Below are 24,150 nucleotides of genomic sequence, written 5' to 3' on the forward strand. Positions count from 1 at the left end.
ACTCTCTTTGTTCGCAGTTTGACTCTACTACACACCAGGGAGTGATCAGTATCACAATCAGCACTCTGGTAACTGCGTGTGATCGTAATACTAGGAAGGCTGGAACGTCTAGTGAGGATTAGATCGAGCTGATGCCAATGCTTGGATCTTGGATGTCTCCAGGAAACTCTGTGTTGCAGCTTCGTGTTAAAGAATGTGTTGCTGACGCAAAGACCATAATGGCAGCAAAGCTCCAGCAAGCGCTGGCCATTTTCATTCATCTTTCCAATGCCAAAACGGCCTAGACAAGTGGGCCAAGAATTAGGATCAGCACCAACTCTAGCGTTAAAGTCTCCAAGAATGAACAGTGCCTCTCTTTCAGGGACTTTTTTGATAGCAGCTGCCAGATCGTCATAGAATTTGTCTTTCACTTCTGGAGTGGATGACAGTGTTGGTGCATATGCACTAATGAGGGTTACTGGTCCTGCTGATGAGTGGAGCTGCAGAGACAGGATTCTTTCACTCCCCACAGTAGGTGGAACAATGCATCTCAGGAGAGTATTTCTGACTGCAAAGCCAACACCATATTCCCTGGTCTCATTCGATGGTTTTCCCTGCCAGAAGAATGAGAAGTTTTTTTCCTTGACAGATCCCGAGTCTGGCAATCTTGTCTCTTGCAGGGCAACAATGTCCATCTGCAGTCTACTCAGTTCCATGTCAATGACAGCTGGAAGCTGGATAGTCCTTTCTAAAAGCAGGATAGTCCTTTCTAAAAGCAGGATAGTCCTTTCTAAAACAGGACATGTAGCCACCCAACCTGGAGGGATTTAAAGGGTTCGTGGTGACGCTGCAGGCTAAACCACAGAAGCCTGTGCTGCAGGGTCAGAAGACCAAGCAGTCATAAGATTGAATCCACGCGACAGAGTGAGCTCCCGCCGCTTGTCCCAGCTCCCGCCAACCTAGCAGTTCTAAAGCATGCAAAATGCAAGTAGATAAATAGGGACCACCTCGGTGGGAAGGTAACAGCGTTCCGTGTCTAAGTCGCACTGGCCACGTGACCACATAAGATTGTCTTCGGACAAACGCTGGCTCTATGGCTTGGAAACGGGGATGAGCACCGCCCCCTAGAGTCGAACACGACTGGACAAAAATTGTCAAGGGGAATCTTTACCTTTACCTTTTAGAAGGATGAAAGGCTTCATATTGCAGGTGGAATAAAGGCAGGGTTTTGTTCTGTTTTTCACTCTCATAGTAGCAACACCACCACCAGTAGCAGCAACAGCAAGGTGTTCTTAGTGATGACTGGCCACCATTACCCTACCATCAGAATTCTCAGACACAGTATTGTCCGACAATAATCTCAGTAGAGAATGGTGGCCACTAGCTAGCAGCTACTTGGAGGTTCTCCAGGTAGAGGAACCTCATCAATAAAATGGTACAGCCACCGTCACAAATTATTTTTTCAAATGTGCTCTGTAGAGTCCTATTGTGGGTAAATGTTGCTTTCCTATGACCAGGAAACTCAAGAAATGACAACCCAAGTCTAAGAGCTTTCCTTTCCCTTCCATAACTGCAGAAAATCTAGAGTACATGTGCAAGACCATATGGGCACTAGGCAGACTAAGCTTTACTACGTGTTGAAGAAAAAGGAGTCTAGTCCAAAGAACAATGCAATGGCAGAATAGTATCAAAGGACCATTTCCCTAGGTACAATTTAATTAAATAAAACATGTGCAGACATTTTTAAGTAACCAGCACAGTCATGAAACAAACAGATATCTTTCATGTGTCTGTTCAGAGAGTTCCAAGACTTTTCATCACCTCTCTTGGTCCCTTGCCTGGTGCCATCGTTCTGGCACTCAACCAGCTGTGTTCAGGCCTCACCTCCAAGACCATTAGAAAAAGAAAATGACATTTCCTGGGTTTCCAGCCTAAAGCTCCATGAATGAGTCTGATTTGCTAATACCTGTCATCAGCATCACTGACATCACTGACATTTATTTAATTGCATTAACTCTTTCTGGGCTGATGCTACTCTATAACATGAAAGACAAGCACTTTTTGTTTGTTTGTTTATAGTACGTACTGCATAATGGCACAAACAAATCCATGAAACGTCCACTCCTGAAAACATCCCTCATCCTCTTTACTACCGACTAACTGCATGTGAAAGTAGGGGTGCTATACTACACAATTGGCTGAATTTCACCTGGATTTTAGACATGCTGTCTAGTGTCCATTTAGACCAGTCCAGCAACTGGTCTAGATTGCAAGTTTTCAGAGATATAAGGTGAAATATAAGGTCAATGTTCTAACCAATCATATTCTGAGAAATAATCCTTTCAGTGTGATTAAGCAAAGAATGAACTATCTACAATTTTGGGGAGCTAGAAAGATGCTACTTTCACTGAGATTGTGTAATGAAATTGTTTCTATCTTTAAAGGAAGAAGAAAATGAAATCAAATTGGTTTCAACATTGCTTCAGATTCCCCACCATTTTCCTTTTATACGCCCTTTGTTCAACATTTATGTTGTAAGTTTTCTATGCTCTGACTTCCTGTAAGTTTGTCTCCCTCTCTGTTTGGCTCTTGTTTCTCATCTGCTGCCAGCTTTTCTCTTGATGCCAGCTTAATAATTCATCATTTCCCTCCCCAATGCTTCCCAGCAAAGTTAATGGACAAGACTTTGCAGAAGAAGTAACAGAAGAGACAACAGTTACAGAAAATTGTCATTTCAGGGGATCACACTCCTTTCATATTGCCCTGAAATTAATGAATGTACAACTTGTTCTTAACTGTAACTTTTCTTTTAAGAGCCCAGTGAAAAGAAGCCACCCTTGTCAGCAAATCTTTCTGAAAGATCTGCTTCTGGGGGAGGTGTGTCATTTTCACATGTGAGGAAAGAAGTAGAAATATCAATGCATAATTACTTGGATCAGTTGTTCTTATATTCTAGACCCAAATCCAAAGTTGTGTGTGGGCAGGAGTAAGTTTTCCATGTGTTACCAATAACGTGCATCTGTCAGAGCCCGCCCATCATGTCAGTACTATTAGCTTTGACAGTCTTCTGCTTGGAAAATTGAGGAATTTAATTTAGTAAAGGTCTTTTCCCACAAGGAAATAAATAAATAAATAAATTCCCAGTCACAGGAAAGGATGTGTATGTAAGCCTGTTTATATTGCTAGCCACTCTGTTTTAGATTACAGTAACAATAACAGCAAATTCCCAATACCTAAACACTGGAAAAATGTTAGGTGAGAAATGCTAAGGTATGATGACAAGATTCACCTTTCACTCCAAACCGGAAATGTTACTTTTTTGGACTGTGGGTTCCAGAAAATTCCAGCTATTGGGGCTGCTGTGTTTGGTGCTTAGGGGGACCGTGAGGACTGAAGTCCAACAAAGAAACTTTTTCAGGTTCTGACTTCAGTACAAATTAAAAGAGAGGACAATTTACTATAGGGCTTCTGTTCTTTACAACAGGTACTCCCATACTTCCAAGAAGTCCATAATTGTCCGATGCCCATTAAACAAATTGAGAGCTTTTCCATTATTACTCAAGTCACTCTATCTTCTCTTAGGATCAATTGGTAAAGAAAGGGAATTACTGCATTGATGCAAAAATTTTGCTGCTGTCTTTCCTCAGATAAATTATCTATTTTTCTTAGTTTCTATTTGAGTCACAAGGAGGGTAAATAACAAACAAGTGGAGATACTTTTTGCTTTATGTAAAAGGTGATCTTCAGTGTGACATCCACCTTCCACTGAGAAAAAAAACTGGAAACTGCCCTATGAAAAGAAAATATTCCAAAAAACATCTTATTTTCCAAAAAGTTTGTAATCATTTCTTTTTATTTTAAGATGCTGTGAAACAGAATCAACTGGAGGATGTGCGTGTTTTTGTTCCCCCATAAGGTTCTACTTTAAGACCTCCATATGCTCAGTTTTAATAATTTGCTTCCCAAAACGAGGAGTGATTCCAAAAGTGAATTTTGAAAATAACATGCTTCTTATTATTCTATTTCATTTTTTAAGACAAAAAGAAAACTGAATTCCAGGTATCATATCTCTGTGAGATACTGCAAGGGATCTTTTAAAGGAGCTAACAGGAAAAATATGTACATAAAATAGATTCCTTAGTTTATTCAGAAACTTAAGAATCTGGTTGGTTTTTCACTGCAAGATCAAGCTATACTTCTTTGGTTAATATGTCTCTGTAATTTTTGGTTGCTATGTTTTCTCAGACCATGATAATTTATTTTGATCATTTTGTTATAATTCTGAACACTTCAAGATTAAAACATTGACTTTCAACTGGAGAAGGCGAAAAATTGCCAATGGGAAGTTTGCATCTTGAACAGGGAACTGACATCCCATACTTGGAAAAGGTTGGTTGGTTGGTTGGTTGGTCTGTCAGTCAGTCGGTCGGTCGGTCGGTTGGTCAGTTGGCCATCTGGTTTGGTACAGTAGTACAACAACTGGAATTCCCAAAACCAAATTCTGGAAACTGTAGGTCTAAACAAGGACTTTCCCAATCTGTACAAGTATTCTCAGCATGGTTGTTGTGGGTTTTTCGGGTTCTTTGGCTGTATTCTAAAGGTTGTTCTTCCTAACATTTCGCCAGTCTCTGTGGCTGGCATCTTCAGAGGACAGCACTCTGTCTAACATCTCCCTAGGCTAGTGTCCTTTTCAGGAGATGGGTGATAAGTGTGTCTGGTTGTGGGTATATTGTTGTGATCAGGAGATTATCTGTCACTGTGGTTCATGCGTGTCTTTAGTTGGTCTTTTGTGTGTAGTGATCCCTGGTCCTTGTGGCTGGGTATTCTTAGCATGTCACCCTTCACTGCCCCATTAGTCTCACTCTACTAGTTCTTCTTCCCATGGCTTTTAAAATCTGTTTTATTATTAAAGTACATTTGCTGGTACTACCTTCCGTGTATTTCATTGTCTTTTCCCCTGATGGAGTGGTCCAGAAGGAAGCAGGGCAGGGCAGCCTACACTGCCCCATGCTCCTTTCTGCCTGGGTTGGTTTTGAACAGTTGCTTCTCACTCAGCAATGGTCTCCTGGCCTTACACCTCTGGGCATCATCAGTACTGCCACCTCTCAACCTGCCTCTGCTTTTGTCTTTATAGCTTCAGTGTCTTTACCTCTCCACCCTTCCAGTTATGTCCCTTTGTTTTTCACTCTTCCCTCCTCCATCTGTGTTCCCCTTTTTTCTTTTTGGCAATCATTTTGGTATTTTTCCCAAATTTTCTCACATCTTGGCTTCCCCCCTTTCCACTCCACTCTCCCCAGGTGCTTTTATACATCCTTTTCCATACCCCTGTCCCCTAGCAAGTGGTGTTACCTCATTTCTGGGCAATGGGTTGCATCTGCAGCGAATGTAGATGAGGTGAGTGGGTTCTGCAGTAGCTTGGAGCCCCTCTGTGTACTGTTCAGCAGCTTTCCCCACCTCTGGCCGTGGTGCTGACTTTGGTGTGTACTCGAAAGCATCAGGGTTGTTATTGTTCCTCTTGTTGTCATGTACTGTTAACCTCCTTCTGACTTACAGGAACACAATGAATTAAGGATCATCAAGAGGTCCTATAATTAATAGCCCCACACAACAAAGCAGGTGGATTATGACAATGATGGTGTTTGGTAATGGATTAGAGGCAAGGTCAATAGCTCCCAGTTACCTCTCCCATATTTATCTCCATGATAACTTGGACAAAGTGCATGCAAAACAACAGCCTTTATTAACAGGTTCTCTTCCAACTTTTATTCAACAGTCAATAGGTTAACCCCAAATTCTGGATAAAAGGGGAACTCCTTCCTCTCCCTTCCTCTCAGGAGATTTATCATTGTTACCTTCAAATCCTCTCAAGATGCAAGAATAGTATCATGTAAGCTAGGCAAAGGATTCTGCAGCAAAGATGAGCAGTACAACCCCACAGGGATTGGGCGGCTAATTCACTGGTCCACTAGACAAGACACCTGGGTCTGGCAGCTCTGTTCTTTGGTTTTGGACCATCTTGTCAGCTTCTCCTGACAGACTCAACTCCTGAGATTTACAGCATCTCTCTCTTCTCAGTATAAGTTTTCAGGGGTGTGTGTGGAGTATTGTGGATCCTCTTGGCCTTCAATTTAGAGATACAGAAAGTCACCAGCTCCCCTGTCAAGGGATCTTCTTTAACTATAACCTCCCATTCTTTATTTAGTTGGTTGTCCTCTGTGTTTCCTAACTGGATCAACTGAGTTCCTGCCTCTAACTCCTCCACAGTGTCCTTCCACTTCTCATCTTTCTTTTCTTCCTTCCCTTGTGTCTCTCCCATCTTTTCCTCCTCCCTTATATTCCCTTTTCCTACCTCCATCTCCACCCCTAGAAGTTGTCCCTCCTTTCCCACACTTTCTCTTCCCAGTAGTCCATGTTTATTCCCTGTTTCTCTTTTGCTCTCAGCTTCATCTGGGCACATCATAGTTTCCCCCAAGTCAATGTGTAAGCTTGAAATGTCAAATTCTGGTGTCCTCATAGAGAGATGCAACAGCCTATTGACAGGGACCTGGTACTAACTGTATATTAGCCTTCTTGTATATTAGCCTTCTAATACACACCACCCACTTCCTTGATAGTAAGAAATTATTTTCTTACATGGAGCTGGAAAGCATTATCTCACAAATAGTGATATCTTGAACAAAGATATATTTTGATGAATATAATATGAAGAAAGAATAGGAGAATTGGCTCTATGTTACTGTATATTACTCTATACAAGATAATCATTCTACAGAAGTCACTACCATTGTTCAAGGAGAGGAATTCTATGGGATGATGCTCAAAGAGAGTAAAGAGGTGCACAGGCACACACAAATACACACGCATGCATGCACATGCATGAATGCACGCACACACACACACACTTCCTCTGCATAATAACAGTGTGTGGTATTTTTTTCCTGCTTGGTTAGAAGGGAATTTGAAGGGCAAAAGAAATTTAAAAGGGAAAAGTATCTATCAAGATTTACACATATCCAAAGACTGGCATCTGAAAACTGCACTATGGTGGGTGCCTCCTGGAGGAAAGACAAAACGAGTCCGGCCTCGAAAAACCTGGCATCAAACACTGGAGGGGGATTTCAAAACCATTAATGATCCTTGGGACTATGCCAAAAACGTTGCAAACAATGGAGTTTGTTGGAGAATACTTGCTGCCCATTGTGCTCTGCCCAGAACCTAACGCTGATGATGAACTACCAAGACTAAAAGGACAGCTTCAGTTCTCACTTTGGCTGATGATCTATTTACCTGATATCTAATGTTTTTCATGCCGTAGGTAACACAGCTTTATCTTACCCACTCTTATCTTATCTGGAACACTCTACCTCATTAGGATTCCAGAATTGATATGGGAGACAACTAAACTCTTCACAACATAGTTGTTTTCCAGATAATAAGATATTTCTTCTAAATTGGTATCCCTCAAAGACTTTCCTCCTAATAAGGGAATTCAGGCATGTAGAAAAGGGTGGGTAGGTGAATTTGTCATTTTCAATTCCTCTCAGTTTCCCTATTTCTCAATCCTAATTACAGTTTGTCCTGAACTTTGAGAATAGTTCTAATCTTAAATTCAGTTTATCCAGAATGTTGATTCAAAACACATTTTTTCATGGAAATTTTTTCATATTTGTCTGCACATTTCTCTAATTCATACATAGGGGTCGATTATCTCCCCAATGCTATTTAACATCTACATGAGGCCGCTAGCTGGGGTCATCAGGGGGTGTGGAGCGTCGTGTCACCAGTATGCTGATGACACCCAGCTCTACATCTCCTTTTTACCAACTGCAGGTGATGCCGTCCTGTCCCTCCAGCGCTGCCTGGGGACCGTACTGGAATGGATGCAGGAGAATGGCCTGAGGCTGAACCCGGACAAGACGGAAGTCCTGAGGGTGGGGGCCCCCGTGGTTGGTGACTTGGTCGGCTCTCTCTCGTTTGGAGGGGCGACCCTGGCTCCGGAGAGTGGGGTCCGCAGCTTGGGCATACACCTGGACCCGACGCTTACCATGGAAACACAGGTGGCATCGGTGGTCCGTTCCGCCTTTTTCCATCTTTGGCGGATTGTCAGGCTGCGGCCCTATCTCGACACGGGGGCGCTCACCACCTTAGTGCATGCGCTTGTAATCTCAAGATTAGATCACTGCAACGCGCTCTACGTGGGGCTACCTTTGAGGCTGATACGGAAACTTCAGATGGTGCAGAATGCAGCAGCCAAACTCCTCACTGGAGGGAGAAAATACCATCACATTTCTCCTATCCTGGCTAGACTGCATTGGCTGTCCATCCGTTTCCGTATCGACTTCAAAGTTTTAATGCTTACATATAAGGCCCTATACGGTTTGGGACCTCGATATTTGGCGGAACGCCTTCACCCACCAAGTTCTACCCGGATCACCCGCACGAGCCAGGAGGTGAGGCTGAGGAGCCTGACGCCGAGGGAGGCCCGGAGGGAGAAGACACGAAACCGGGCCTTCTCGGCGGTGTCTCCTCACCTTTGGAACAATCTCCCTCCTGAGATTCGTGCAGCCCCTACCCTGAGTACATTTAAAACTCAGCTAAAAACATGGCTCTATGTTAAGGCCTTCCCTCCTGCCAGCATTTAATTTAATTTAATTTATCTTTCTTTTTTATCTATCTATTATTTATGATTTATGTTATGTTTGTTAATTGATATTTTGAATTTATGTTGCTATAATTGTATTTATGTTGTTGTTAGCCGCTCAGAGTGGTATAGATTTATCAGATGGGCGGGATATAAATCAAATAAATAAATCAAATAAATAAATAAATAAATAAATAAATAAATAAATAAATAAATAAATAAATAAATAAATAAATAAATAAATAAATATTAACCTGCAACTATAGAGACTGCTGGATCCAAAAGCACCCACAAGCTTTCAGAGAGCAACTGGGTAAATTTCCCTTTAACTGGTCCAACAACCCATCTGATGTTAGGATCTCTGTCTTATTCAGTTTCAGGTTGTTGGCCTTTGTCCAGTCCATTAGTAAGGCCAGGCGGTGCTCAAGAACTTGCATGGAATCACCTGCAGACAAAGAAAAGGAGAGAGAGAGAAGAAATGTGTTGTTGGACACATTTTTTTTTGACTGGACAACTCTGCAAATTTTGGAGAAGTGTAGATTTCAAAGGTACCTGTGTTTCAATGTAGGTATTAATTCAAAAGGATATGATTAGGTGAATCCAGAGTTAATATGTATGCTACTGTCTCTGCCGAAAGTGTTGCAGAACCAGAATGAGCCTTCTGGGTGTTGCCCCACATGGATAACAGAGTACTGAGAAATTCATGTCTCACCTTCCAGAGGAGTGCCTGGTGACCTTCTCTTCCTCTTCCTCTTAATATCCAACGTTCCTCTGCATCAGCTGCTATGCCAAATACCACATTGCATCAATTGTTTTGAAATACAGCAGACTTCATTAGGAAAACATTGAGCGAGAGATGCACTAGCAGCTTATCTAGAATTGCCAATTGATTAAAGATCTGTTTTAGCCAATTAGCCATGTGGCTTTTAATTGACTAACCAATTAAATGTATTTCAGCCATAATTCCCCCCCCAAAGTACCAGTATTAATCATATGTTCGCAACATTTATAGAGCTAAATGTGCATTTGTAGTCACTGATGTGCTTAGTAAACACAAATGGCACAATCCATTCTTTCCCCTTTGCACACTTAAGATATGGAAAGATGCAGATCAGCATAGGTCTTCATTAAGAGACCTCTTTTCCTTCCCTCCATACTTGAATCATTTAAAGTTGAAAACTGGAGGACTAGGGACAGAGAGACAGTGGCAGACGATGCAGTGGGCATCCATGAGGCTCGCACAATCTTCATTGTGTTGACAATGGCATCTGTGGGGCTAAGTGCCATTCAGAAAAAGGGAAAGAAGGATCAGAGAGATTCTGTGAGGCCCTCTGCTGATTTCACGCATGCAGCAATGCTTAAACAGAAGCTTCTCTGTACAGGCTCCAAATTTCTCTGCTTAGGAAGTATTATTGGTTGAATACAAAAAAGGGGGCTTGTGTCACAGAGTTAGTGTTTCTTTTCTGATTAAGTAGTACCTTTCAAGATGATTGATAAAACCTTTAGTGAATAAAGGAGCTACAACAAGTGGCAGTCAAAATTGCTGTCTTAAAAATTTGCTTAAAATTTTGCTCAAAATCTTAAAATTTTGCTTTCTTTTGTTTTTGGTAAGGATAAACAGAGGCTTTCTTCTGGAATTTTTAAAGACCTCAGAGAAAGCGGATGTTATTGCCGGGCTCTCTTGATCAGACTATAAGGCAACAGAGGCAATGCTTTGAGTAGGAAAATCTCTGTTTTGCTTTCTTTAGCAGTCAAATGTTTACGCCTCACATTTTTCCAGGCACAATGCCCTGGTCCTAGAAGGATTATTCTGTCCATTTCACTCTCTCCCAGTATCCGGTTTTCTTAATTTCAAGCTCTTCACAACACAAACACAAAGAAAAATGGCTCGCTTTAGCAAATTCCTATCAAATATTAACAAAAAGAAAAAATTCACCCCCTCCTAGTTCTCAGTAAAACTGATCTATATTTCTTCTGTACAAAAAGAAAAGAAAAGAAACAGTCATAAGTTTAATAAGCAGTCCCTTGCTGTAGTTGCTTATGGATTTTCTCCCCTTTAAAGCTGGGATATAGTTACATGCTAAGATTTATCCAAGCATAAGCTTTTCTCACTGCCTGGGGCGAGGGCTCTTTGAGATAAAGTTTAGTGCTGAGCTCCATTTGTCTGAAGGCTGATCTGACTGACAGGTGTTTGTTGTAAGCTGCAATTAAGGTGTCAATTGTTTTTCATGTCACAATGATTCTTCACACATAGTAATGGGTGTATAGCTTTAAATCAATCCAGTACCATGGTGATGAAAATGCCTGATTGGTTTTTCCCTTGAGATCTGGAGCAGGAGGATGGGGGGTGGGAGAAGACCCAGCTTCACTGTTCTCCTGCTCTTTGCCATCAAGTAAGGTAACAACCATACTATCAAATGCAAAGGTGAAGAGGAAAGGAAACAGCCATGGAAATATATCAGCTACACAGATACTGTTTACAGAGAGAGGAAAGCCCAGTACTTCGATGCTTGCATCAGCAAACCAATGTGCAGATAAAATCATGTACATTTCTTTTTCATAGATAATAATTTTCCTCTGTAATTTTCTGCAGCAAGATGAGTACAGCTTAGTGGTCTTTACATAGTGATGTGTGTGAAACTGACATGGCATAGGATTCACTGGGTTGGGAATGACCTCAAAGGTCACTTAGTCCAACCTTCAGCATTGTGATCAAGAGGTGGCAACAGAAAAATCCTCGGCCGACTTTGAATATTAGAGTAGATGCTACACTAGGGATGTACATTTTCATCTGTATTTTCCTCAAAGTGAAGATGATGAAATGCAAAATTTTTCTCTTTGCCTCGTGACAGTATGACATATTTTCTTATACCCTCAAAAAGAGAAGGGGAAGGAAAAGGATTTTGGGGTGTGTGCAAATTAAGCAAAATAGACCAACATAATGAAAATATGCTTTAACACAAATAATGTAACATGTTACTTGTTGCTTTGTTGCATTGACTTTTAAGGATCTGAAGCTCTGGAAGGGTTGTTTGTGTCTTCCAAAATAATCAGTCAGTCATTCTCTACTTGCTGTTGTGTCTCCACTTTGCCTATTCCTTCTGGGAGAGGAAGAGGCAGAGCTGGGTCTGACATTTCTTGGGAATATTTTGGGCCTGTTTATGGAGATGTGCAGAGAATGGAAGAGAAATCAGGAGACCTGGTGAGGAAAAGAGATTCCAGAGTCATATGGGGCATTTTCGGTGCTTTTGTTCTAGCATTCCATGAGTCAGTTTGGGTATCTTGGTCTTGAATGGAAAATTAAGACCTAATATCTTTTTAAAAGGCCTGCCCTAGGTAGAAATTAATACTGCTGGGGCTTGTTTGTTGATATGCATCATGACAGTTGCCAGCATTTTTAGGCTCTCCCTGTGGATGTGACTATGAGAATGGTCATGATGGGACAGGAGTGTGCTTCATTGTTCAGAAGGCGCTGGCTAACAGAGCTGCAGCATATTCTACTGGCTATGAGGCTTGGGGAGTTGTAGTCTTAAAAACAAATGTTTCCATCTCTGGGGCCCTGTCCCCAAGAGGCAAATGCTACAGTTCTCCTTTTGCGGTGGCTAGGTGCTACCCAAGAGCATTAACCATGCAAAAATACTGAAACCGACTCACAAAATAAAAATGAAGCAGGCAATGGCCTGAATCTAGACTTTGTTCTTACAGATGAGAGAACTTCAGCCCCTGAGCCATGGCTGCTGCAGAAGGGGGAAAATTAGCAGAGGTCCCCTCCTTTCTACTGGCGGGATTCCTCTCCATTCTCTGAGTCCCAGGTCTGTGGATATGGGGCAGGCTGATTCATATTTTTCTGTTGATCATGTGATTCCAAGGAGCCTTCTGCTTTTTTCTCACTGATGAGAACCCTTTCACATCAGTGCAAGTGTATGATTGCTTGAACCAATACAAAAAAGGAGGTTGAGCTTTCCTCAAAAATAATCCTCTTTATTTTTTCAAAGGTTCTCTTCCAGGGCAACGTTCCTGGCTTTCTTTGTTATCACAGCCTGCCCTCCACCCCCTTTCTTTCCCTACCTTAGGCCCCACACCATCCCACATCACCCCCACCAACACCCTCTTACCTTAGTCGCTGCTGCTGAGGTCTCCTGGCCTCGGAGCCATGCATGTAAAAATGGAGATTTGGCTGCCCTTTGCAAAGATGGCAGCTGCAGCTTCCCTACCCTAAATGAAGCCACAGCTGCCATCTTTGCAAAGGGCAGCCAGTTTTCCTTTTTACACACCGTGGCTGTGAAGGCCTGATAGAGACGTGGCAGCAGCTGTTAAGGTAAGGGGTTGTTGGTGAGTGGTGTGGGGGGGAAGGAAGGGGGTGTGGGGGTAGGTGGCTGGCTGTGTTGGGGGTGGCTGCCTATTGGCTTCTGAACAGCTGATTCGCGACTGGTAGGCAGAAAGGGCTTCTGTGCCATGTGGTAAACTCTCCTGGGGGGACCCAATTTGTGGGTGAATAACTCGGATGTCCGATATCCAGTCTTCACCAAAGTTGGCAGGCATGTTGGGGAAAGACATAGGAAGCTACATTGTGATTCTGGAGTCTCTATGTACCTGGGGGGAGCTTTCCTGGGTGGGTCCTCTTTGTGACTATATAACTCAGGGGTCCATGATCCAATGTTCATCGAACTTTCAGATGTAGAAAAGCATCTTAGGAAGCTTCCCTGCAAATTTGGTGTCCCTAGGTCTCTAGGGGGACAGTGTTATAGCCATTTAAAATGGAGACGAATCAACAGATTGATTCATCAATTTGTCAAAGAATATTCATATATTCGTATTCGTTGATCCGTTAACCTTGATGAATAACGGATCAAAACAAATTGCCATTTTTGAAATTTGTCCCCATCTCTAGATTATACCTTTGCAATGAAAATCTATGCAAGTTTACTCTGAAATGCATCCCGATTTATTACTGATAACATTTCTATATCACCCCCATAGTAAAGCCCTATGAGCTCCTTATAAAGTATCCTTAAGGCCGCACCCCTAAAATCTCATTCTTTTTGTATGCAATTGCAGAAGTCTAATTAAATTCAATGGAACTTCCTTCATATATAAATACATCTATGAGTAGGTACATATTGTCATTGTTCATGTTTACTTGAAACAAGTTTGGTGCAATTTACTCACAGGTAAATGTGCACAGGTATAGCCCCTAAGATGCCATCCATACCACATTCCTGTGTTTTTCTTTCACCTGTATTTCAGCTGCATGAATCACTTAGCCGCCCATACATCTGATTTAAATATGATCAGTTAAGCTTTGATAACTTTCTATGATTTTTTAAATTGCTGCTTTGTGTTCACAAATCAAGGAAAGTGGCTGTTTTTTTCTTTTTCTTCTTGATCCCATACGTAATGCCATCTCCTTTTTTAATGTTAGATGCAACAATGCAAAAAAAGATTAAAACTGTATCATGAAAAAGAGTCCCAGTGGTAAAGTTTGCTATAGTGGCATTAGGGTAAGTGTTCCCAATTGTGAGCAGGTGGTAAAAACACAGATCCTACTGAGAAATAATGAGATGTGTATACATAAGTTTAGGAACCTCCTGTGCATCTTTTTGAAAATGACATAAAACAACTTGAAATTAAATTTCAGTTGATGCCAGATGAAAAACAAATGTTTCAGGGGAAAAGTTTTTAATACAAAATTAATTTGTTTTACATGTGCATGCCAGCAGGCTCCTTTTTTTTTTTAATACTACTTCCCTAATGAGCAGAGAAACTTACAGCCATTCTGTGAGTACTGAAATCTTTTGTCTTTTGTTGGCATTTTCCCTGACTGGCTTTATCTGAGAAATTGATAGGGCTAATTTTGCTACATAGGCTATGAGTTAAACCATCTGAATTCCTGGGAAGGTTTCTATACATATTGCTGCAACAAAGAGAGGAATGGACCAAAGTGATGGATTGCCCTTTGCTGGCAGCCCGTGAGCTAGCAGGATGCCCATTCTTCAGAGAAACTGTAGCTGCATCTGTCAAGATTTGGGGGCTGAATTCTGGGCTAAATGAAGCTGGGAAAACCCAGTGGCCCGTTTTAACACCAACCCCAAAGATATTTTCTCTTTGAACTTTGTCAGTAGAAACACTGCCAACACCCCTCTGTTATTCACAGTAACGGAGCACTCTGTACATGCTCCAAAGACACAACACCTTGGTAGTCTGGGCCAAGAGTGGTGAGACACTTTGGACTAAGATTTGAACCAAAGGTACCTCTGCATGCCACACCACAATTTGATAGTTTAAAAGGAGTTGACTTTATTAAAACAAAACAGGAAATGCATTGTCTAAGAAACTAAGCAGTAAAAATTGCACAGACTGCTTCCCCATCTCTTAGGCCAGAGACAAGCTTGGTTAAAAGGCAATCTACAGATGCATCTTTCTTTAACCTAACTAAGTGTCCTATCTGCCTCCGGTTGGCTAAGCCAGACAGCCTACTTGCATAGAATGTGGATTCGCCATCTGTTGAGGCTCCATTTCTCCGAGTCTCCTGGAAGATAGAAGATGACCAATTAACTCTTTCTTTGTCTCTGGCTACAGTACTTTTCAGCCCTTGGTGGATTCCTGGGATTTCCTGGCCAAATGACACTTCAATAGGGGCTTCTGCTCTAGGCAATTAACTGAGTTGCCTATACTAGTACAGCTGAGTAGATCTGCATATCGAGAGACTCCAGGCAGTGAGTGCTGTCCTGACTTCCTTACACCAAAAGTGGTTTTTCACAAGTCCCTTTTCAAAAAGCACTTTGAAATTTGTATTCACCATCTGCCGGAAAGCCTTTCCAAAAGTATAAATTTGGCAACATCTTTGTAACTTTCTTGTGCCTCTGACACCCTATCAGCGGGTATCTCTACAGCATCCTGCCTTCCAGAGCTCACGCCATGCAAGGTGTTCCACTAAATGAGGCCCCTTCTCATGGGGCGAGGCAGCAAAAGACCCAAGCATACTCATGGGACAGAGCAGCATATAGAGCCCTTGTGGCAAATCCTGCATTTTGGGGCTAAAAATACTGAAATATAAAAGACACAATGTGCTTACAAGCAGAGAAAGGAAAGGAGGAAGTAAGGGTGATGATGAGTCGGTAGCAATGGAGAAGGAAAGTATGCTCTTTAATTTATAATACAGCCGTGCCCCGCTTAACGATTGCCCCATATAACGACATATCTGCTTCACGACGATGTTTTAAATGGGTTTTAAATGGGTTTTTAATGGGTTTTTTTCGCTTTGCGAAGATTGGTTCCCTGCTTCAGGAACTGATTCTTTGCATTACGATGATCAAAACAGCTGATCGTCGGGTTTTCAAAATGGCCGGCGGGTGCTCAAAATGGCTCCCCGCTGTGTTTTTGGACAGATTCCTCGCTCTACAGGCACTGAAAATGGCCATTCCTATGGAGGATATTCACATGACGGTGAGTTTTCAGCCCACTGGAACGCACTGAATGGTTTTCAATGCATTTAAATGGGCTTTTTTATTTTGCTTTATGTTTTTGCTCTACAGTGATTTCGCTGGAGCGAATTAACGTCATTAAGCGAGGCACCACTGTAGATTCTTTCTCATAAAAGAGAACAGAGAATAAAACAGAGCACCCAGGTCTGAAGGTTGCCATTGCCCTGGTTGGAAGCCCTTGGTCCTGACCACACTTGAAGGCCCCTAATATCTCAGGCCTAGTGCAGTTGCCCAATGAGCACCATGACCTTGCTGTCTGCATTTCCTTGCATTTCCACAGCAACTGATTGTCTTTAAGTATACAGAAATAAACGAACATCAACACAGACCCAGACAAGTACCAGGTTAGTGTGTCCACAGCATCGGGACTAGCCATGTTAAGTCCCATGCCCCCCATCCAACTGATCCAGCTCCAGAGGCAGCCCCCTCATTGATGTCTTCAAGGAAGACATCCAAACCTCATTCAGAAAGATGTACACCACCTGACTGGAAAAATTCTGGCCTATCCAAGCAGATCCTCTGGTGACCAATCACTGATCCTAGGCCTCTGCAAGCAGCTCTGCAGACTGACCTCTTAACACTCCGTCAGGCAGTGTTTACGGGTAAAAAATTTCTCGCATCCCTCCATGAGAGCTGAGGGATGATTGTCAACCAAACAATGCACATGGCAGGATATGTGACCCTCAACCACATGAGGTCATGAATCACATCGATGATCAGGGCCTTTCCAGTGTGCCGCATCAAATCATTGCCACCCACGTGTACCACCGACACCTCTGGTGGGTGATGCCGAAAAGCGGCCACTTGACAAAGCTGGCCCCATAGATTCCACAGCTCCCTCTCCATTCGATATGGACCCGTGCATCAAGGCCAAAATTGCTCCCCCATGGGGATGCGGCAGCGTACCGTGCTGCCCAAAAAATATAGCCATGGCCCACAATGACGAGGCGGTTGGTTCCTAGGTGTGGTATGGGGGTAGAAATGGCAAAATGTGACAAAATCTGCATTTTGGATTTTGCCAGTTCTTCCTTGGGATTTTGACCTGTTAGGATTCTATTTTCATGGTTTTTTCTATATAGATAGAGCACTGCCTTTAGGCTGCTCCATTTCCTGTGCAGCTTTTGAACAGAAATGGTATGGACATGTCAGGTGTAGGTGCTTGCCCCGTGCTTGGCCCGGGTCATGCTGGGAACTGTGGTGAAGTGTCATATTCAATAGTGGACCCATCTGACAAAGGCGTCATGACAGGCTCATCCCTGCTCCCTGTACCATCCCAACCAGCTTCCCCGGTTGTCTCCTGTCCGCTCAAGGCCGGTGTGCTGGACACTACCATAATTGGAGTGGACCTATCTTCATCTTTGTCCTGATGTGAAGCCTGGACCATCGTCCCTCAGCTTCCCATCCCGATGTGCCTTCATTATGCTGTTCAGCTTCTAAAATGGCAAACCTAGTCTTTAAGTTGTCTGCTAGAGTCCTAAACGTAGCTCTACAGTGACCTTTGGATTCCCTAGCTGACCGGTGCAGCTGTGCCTTGCTAGATTGAAGGGGTGCCCTGGATGACCTGGTGGCTTCAAGGGCAGTAATCTTGTCTTGGAGTTGTTGCCATATGGGTTGCCTGGCCTGCCTCCTTATTTGAGTGGGCAATCAGCCAAGGAGGCAGGGCAGGGAAGCCCATGCTCCTGCAGAAGACTGGTCAAACAGCCAAAGAGGAGGAGAAGGAGGAAAGGAGCATGTGCCAGCAGGTGAGTGGGGAGATCCTTCTGAGGAAGGTGGCGGAAGGGAACCTGTGGTGCTGCACGCATGAATCAGCATCAACCTCCAAACCAAGGTTTGTGCCCATCTCTGTTCACAACATGCCCAACATCTTTACTTCTGTACTTTGAGGTAAATGCATTGTTTTGTTGTTGTTGCTGCTGTTGTTTTATTGTTTTATCACTGCATTTTGTTTTAAAGCATACTATTACATGTTCCATGACGATCTGCCTGGAATTAGTTTTAAGAGAATTCTATATTTAGTTAATGTAAGTCACCACGTTGGTCCCTTAGGAAGAAAGGCGTATAGAGATATTTGAAATAAATAGTGAACGTTAGTGGCAACTACAGACATAGTCTTCTAAAGTCTGACCTTGGGCTGTAATTCAACTGTTCATTTTAATGCTTGGAACATCCTTTAGATTTTTCAAACCAGGCCAATATTGCAGCATTAAGAATGTGTGCATCTGTCAAACAAAATCTCATCATTTGTTTTAAAGCATCGAGCATGTTCTGACTTTGATCTGCATAAGTTTGCAGGCCTTGTTTTCCCTGCATGGAAATGTGTATGTAATTTTGTCCATATACATGCTTGAATTAATGTTCATTTTTCAAAACAATGTATTTTTGTGTGCATTTTTTCCACTACATATATTTTTGTGTGCATTTTTTCCATTAGATGTATTTTTGTGTGCATTTTTTTCCATTAGATGCATTTTATAATCAGTTTCCCATTGACTAAAGCTCACTTGCATACATTTTTCAAGTGTATGCATTCTCTCAGATACATGTTTTTCAAATGAGTTCATTTCTGAATGCATTTTTTCTTTTTTGCATATCATCACATGGAAGCTCAGCAATGTACAGATGCTGGATCATGAACTACATTTGGGTTAACATTTATTAAGGAGGAGTAATTTTTCTGTGGGAATGGAAACCTAAGGAATTTCTCATTCACCCTATTGTACTGGTTTCCTATAACAGGAACTTTTATAAAGCTATGGCTATTGCTACTTTCACAAGCAAGCTTAGACCCAAGCAAAAGTAACAATGAATATGAATAAAACAGATGCCGTATACAATTTATTAAATACAAATGTCTAGATGTTAACTTCTACACCTGAAATAACAATACAGCTATATCTAGTCAGCTTAGATTTATGAACCATACTTGTATACTTAACTAGCCTATCCCTAAAGCACCAAACTTTCCTAACATCATCTAACAGGAGAAGGGTTGGAAGCTGTTTCTGCAATGTATCATTTGACAGGAAGTCAGGCTATCAGAATGAAGCCGTATAGGAATCAATCTTACACCCATACATGGTGTATGTCCTAGTTACGATACAGATATGAAAAGGGCCATTAGGGTTTCTTATCAGCTATATATTGGTGTAATTAAAAGGTCTGATAGCATTAACCTGAACTGTGAAAGTCTCCAGACAATGCACGTTATCAGTCATCTGACCCTGGAGTTTAAACACTTAGTCATTCTCCTCTATTTTTGCAAAGGACACAAAGTAGCTTACACAGAAACCAGCCAATTTCTTCTTTTTCTCTTTGAAGAACTGTTTCTTTTTTGTGTATCTTTGGCCATGTTTTATGTGGTTTACATTCATTGCATTACAAGACAGCAGCCTTATTTGATCTTGTAGATTTTTTTTGAATGGCATTTCGAAATGTTTACCTGATGCAATTAATAATGACAAACATTGCTTCACACTAGAATTCTAGCAACTGTAACTTGCATTCACTGGAGTTTTCAGAAGGACAATTGATGCTGCCGTGCAAGTTGCTGCATTTTACATGTCCTTGCTATGTTTGGAACAATATTTTAAAACCATTCAGGACCACCTGTCTGAACTTCTAAAGGGCCTACTTTGGCTTTTGCAATGCTTGGAGCGTGGCTTCTTTCTCCCATATTTCTGACTGATGAAAGGGAGTGAAGACAAAACATCAAGAGGGCAGAGAGACTAGCAGGCTGGTCCTTTGCCCTTGTATTCTGATACCTGAATCCAAGGGATTAAAAAAAAGGGGGAGGGGACAAGATTCCCTAAAGATACAAGAGGTCTGGTGTGACAACCCTTTACCCAATTGTTCTGATATGCAAATCCAAAGGATCAAAAATGTTAAATAAAAAAGATTCCCTTCCTAAAGATACAATAGTTCTGATGTGCTCATGCACACCAAAGCCAGAACCCGAGAACTGACTCTTCTACTAGTGGAAAGCACAAGAGTAGTAGTCACAGTTGAACTGTGCTAAAGGGTCCTGTACATCTCCAGGAATAGTCACAAGTCTAAGTGAACACATTCTGTGACATGCATGACCTGTAATGCTTTATCATACTGGTTCCCAAAGAGATTATCGGTAAGAGAAAATGGCTGTGTGAACGCCCCTATTGAGCAGTGATATGGGAAGATCATCAGATATCTGAATGGCAGTCAGACTGAAGATGGAGCAGATTGTTTGCTGTTGCTCCAGAATATAGGATCTAAATCAATGGGCAAAAATTACGAGAGAGAGAGAGAGAGAGAGATTCCTACTAAACATTAACAACTTCCTGATTGTAATTGTAGACTCATTTTCACTGGATGATTTAAGAGGGAGTTTAGGTAGTCATCTACCAGAGGTGATTCATCTGTCGATTCCTCCATTGGGGGGGTTAGGAGTTAAGAGTAGATAACTCTTGGTTGATAACTCAACTTCCAGACAACTCTTGGGATTAATTCCAACTCTACAGTTCTATGATTCTGTGTTAGAAATCACAATACAGAAAAAGAAGTTTAATGCATAGCTGATTCCTCGTTATTCTTAACCACTGATTTCTTAATCACTGATTTCTATTTTGGAATAAGTAACAATGAACACAATGGAGCTTATTTGGGATAGACATAGTGTTGCACTATTGGCCATTTTAAGTGTGTTTAAATTAATTAAAGTAAGTGCAACACAGGCATTTATCTTGTGGCAGGAGAGGTATCGGTTTTAATCACCAGATTCAAACTCTGTTGATCATGAGTTTAACAATAATAGTAATAAAAAGAAGCACCTGCATGAGTTAGCTCTAAAATTATTTGCAAAGAATCAGCTTCTCACCGGTCACTGGTAGGGATCAAACTTATGTCCTTCGTATAATGCCAGTTACAAACCAGGGTTATTCCCACACTCCACCACCCGTAAAATACTTGACCTTATGGGATCCTTTCCTATTCTCACAGGAAGCTATAAATTGAAGAATACATTCTTCTCATTTGACTCATAATTTGTGATGGAATAATACTAGACGTAATAGGACTGTGATTTATCATGTTTACTTGTTCCCTGATTTTGACTTGGGAGATCTATGCAGAAAGCACAAACTCATATAGTTGAACATTTTGTTCATTTGAAGGTAAAGTTTCCCTGATGGAATTTCAACTAGCCTATATTTTCAATAAAATTAAAACGTGGGGTCTCATGAGGACAGTCCAGAAGACATACTGAGCTACAAGAGCATCATTTTCCTCCTTCTCGACATTTGTTTTAAAGTCACAACTTCATAGTCCCATCACTACTGGGAGACTAACTAGGAGCCGCATTCCATCTAGATAAATGTTTCATGTTTTGTTTTAATTTGTTGTAAGCCATCCGGAGATTTGATTGAAAAGTGCTGCACAATTCTTTGCATCTTTTATGCATCTAAGAAGTGAGCTGCTAGAGTCTAGAACTTCTGCCAACTAAAATGTATTAATCTTGAAGGCATCACAAGATTCTTTGTGGGCTGTGCTGCCACAGGTTACAGACTAACAGCCATCTCTCCTGTAAATATTTACACTTTGCTAAGGATCTTTCTCCCATAGATCGAGATACATACATACATATATACATATATACATATATACATATAACAGGCTGGTTATCTGTAGCATTCTTAAGACTGAGGCATCAGGTAAGCCCCCCTGAGCAGCCACCTGACCAGAACTTCAATCTGAGCATCTTGTCATAGTGAGAAATAGAATGGGGGGCTTTGTGGAGACCTGAGTCGGTTGCAGAATATGGCCAGCATGAATGCCAATGCCTCAGTTTTAATTGGCTGTTCTTCAGAGCAAGGCATTGAGATATCCTTAAAATCTGCCTCTTCTTCCAGAGACCCTCCTGCTCACTCTAGGTATCAGAATGAGATATCATGTGGGTGATGGGGAAATAGGTGGCATATGCTAGCATTGGTGATATGTGCGTTGATGTTACTTATGGGGTTGTACTATTCTCACCTCTGATAGGACAGCTTAGGATACTAATGCAAATTGGCATCACATATACTTTGATTCTCCATCATTTATGCCCTCTTGATTCAGTTCTAATAACATGATTAATGTCAGGAAATGGGTTCAAATATTTGGCAACATTTTCTATATTGTTGTGTTGTGCTGTGCTGCAAATTTCATCTCCCTCCCCCCAGGCTTCCTGGTCCACTTACAGGGCTCTGCGTGCTGCTGGGGTCACTCTTTGGCAGGAGCCCTGCTGGCCTTTCCCTGCCTCCTTAGGCAGCCAATCACTCTGGCAAGGAAGTGGGATGGGGAGTCTCCCTGAACAGCTGATGAATGGTTGGCTGCCTGGGGAGGGGGGGAAAGGCCTCCTGCCTGGAGTGAAGCTCCTGCCTGGAGTGCACTGCTACGAAGCCTGGTAAGTGGACCAGGCAGCTGGGGGGGGGGGGGGGAGGGAGAAGGAATTCAGCACCACCTATGGTGCCATGCTTTATGATTCATACAGAGCATGAAGCTTCTATCTCTAGTTATTACCTACCCAGTTGTTATTGATACACTTGGAGAGAGGCATGACTAACCCCTTCTTTCCCTATTGTCATTTTCTCTACATGGAAATCAATATGTCTCAAGGGTCTTGACTAAGTGTGGACTCTACGTTTAAACAAGAATTCTAGAAAATGAGGGTCCTTGCTTACACATAAAAGTTCCACTTCTTCAGAACTGTCACTCTTAATGCACTCATGAAGGCAAGAGGAGAGGTTAATTGCACCTCTGTAAGCATGGTGATGACAACCAGGTAGATAACAACTGAATAGGACTTCAATGAAGCATCAGTCTGTTATGATGACACTGAACTTCCCCATGCTGTTCTAAATTTAAAGCACCCACAGTCTTCATATAGTTTGATGCTTCTGTATATCTGGCTTAGTTGCAAGCTAAATGTTTTTATTTAGTACCTGATTGATTTGACATTTTTACTCCCCAAGCCATTTTTCCCCAGTGACCAACTGATGTATCCTCTTGGGAAATGTGAGATAATATCATTTACATTCTGCCCTTCCCTCCTATTGGAAGAATCTCTGTGGGGAAAAAAGCTTTTAAAAATCAGCCATAACCTATACAGTCTTCAAAACTGAGTGAGAATGGCCAAGGGCAAAAAATTATGCTAGAAAAAGAAATTATTCCAAAATGGAAATTTATGTAGATGAACTCATCAAGAAAATGGAACAAATTTCCCTCCAAGTAATCTATTCTATTACAATTTCTCTGAAAGTAATAGATATATGTAACATTATTCTAATTAACTTATCTGATTTCCCATTGCACCCAAAATGGATTGCAAAGTTCATGGGAGGCATTCAGATGACTTGTGAGCATCTCTGCATTGATATCGGCCATATAATAAAAGATGAATCAACACTGGACACCAGCTAAGAGCATCAACTAGTAAGTATGCCTCACTCAATTGATTTTGTTTCTCCTCTTGAAATCTATCAGCGGGCCTCTTTTTCCTGTCTTATCTTTGACCCCGAATATTTAGCAAGGGCAGTTTCAGGTTTGCTGAGACTCTAATATGGTGTTTCTACGGCAGATTTTTCCAACTGGACAAATGCCCCATCACCAGAGTTGCTATTTTCTGGTGATCCAAATCGAGGCAATTTCATCTGAATTTTGTGCAATATAGGTGAATTAGTGGCTGAGGTTTCTCCTACCAAAGTGCTTCTACTTTGGCACCATTTATATAGCCCTAAGCTGAGAAACCCAGTACAATGGAAACATCATAGTTCTGGTCTTTGAATAAAAAGATCCAGGTTCACAAAACTTCTTTGGTCTCCTTTATGCCATTTAGTATCTTTCCAGCCAAAATTACCTTCCAGAGCTGTTGTAGGGATAAATGTGCAGAAGGATGTAAATCTGCCACCTGTAGATTTACATATAAATAAATAGATAAAATAAACAATGAAGTTTTGTTGTGCAAAGAGGTTTCTGATGACATTCTCATCAAATTGGTCACTCTTTGCCATCAGTTCTAATGACCAAAAAAAAAAA

At 41.7% G+C, this 24,150-nt stretch overlaps 1 protein-coding gene across 2 annotated transcripts in view; it reads left to right on the plus strand.

Annotated features, from left to right (window-relative positions):
- The first annotated feature begins 812 nt into the window (after window positions 1-812).
- Window positions 813-24,150, plus strand: part of LOC140704941 (uncharacterized) — a 54,977-nt gene continuing 31,639 nt past the window's right edge. For both annotated transcript variants that reach the window (XM_078386371.1, XM_078386372.1), the window contains exon 1: window positions 813-23,547. In XM_078386371.1, the coding sequence (XP_078242497.1) occupies window positions 7,695-8,621 (927 nt within the window). In that variant the 5' untranslated portion in view covers window positions 813-7,694 and the 3' untranslated portion in view covers window positions 8,622-23,547. The remainder of the gene's footprint in view (window positions 23,548-24,150) is intronic.

This window comes from Pogona vitticeps, chromosome 2 (assembly GCF_051106095.1).
Source record: "Pogona vitticeps strain Pit_001003342236 chromosome 2, PviZW2.1, whole genome shotgun sequence".
Lineage (NCBI taxonomy): Eukaryota > Metazoa > Chordata > Lepidosauria > Squamata > Agamidae > Pogona > Pogona vitticeps.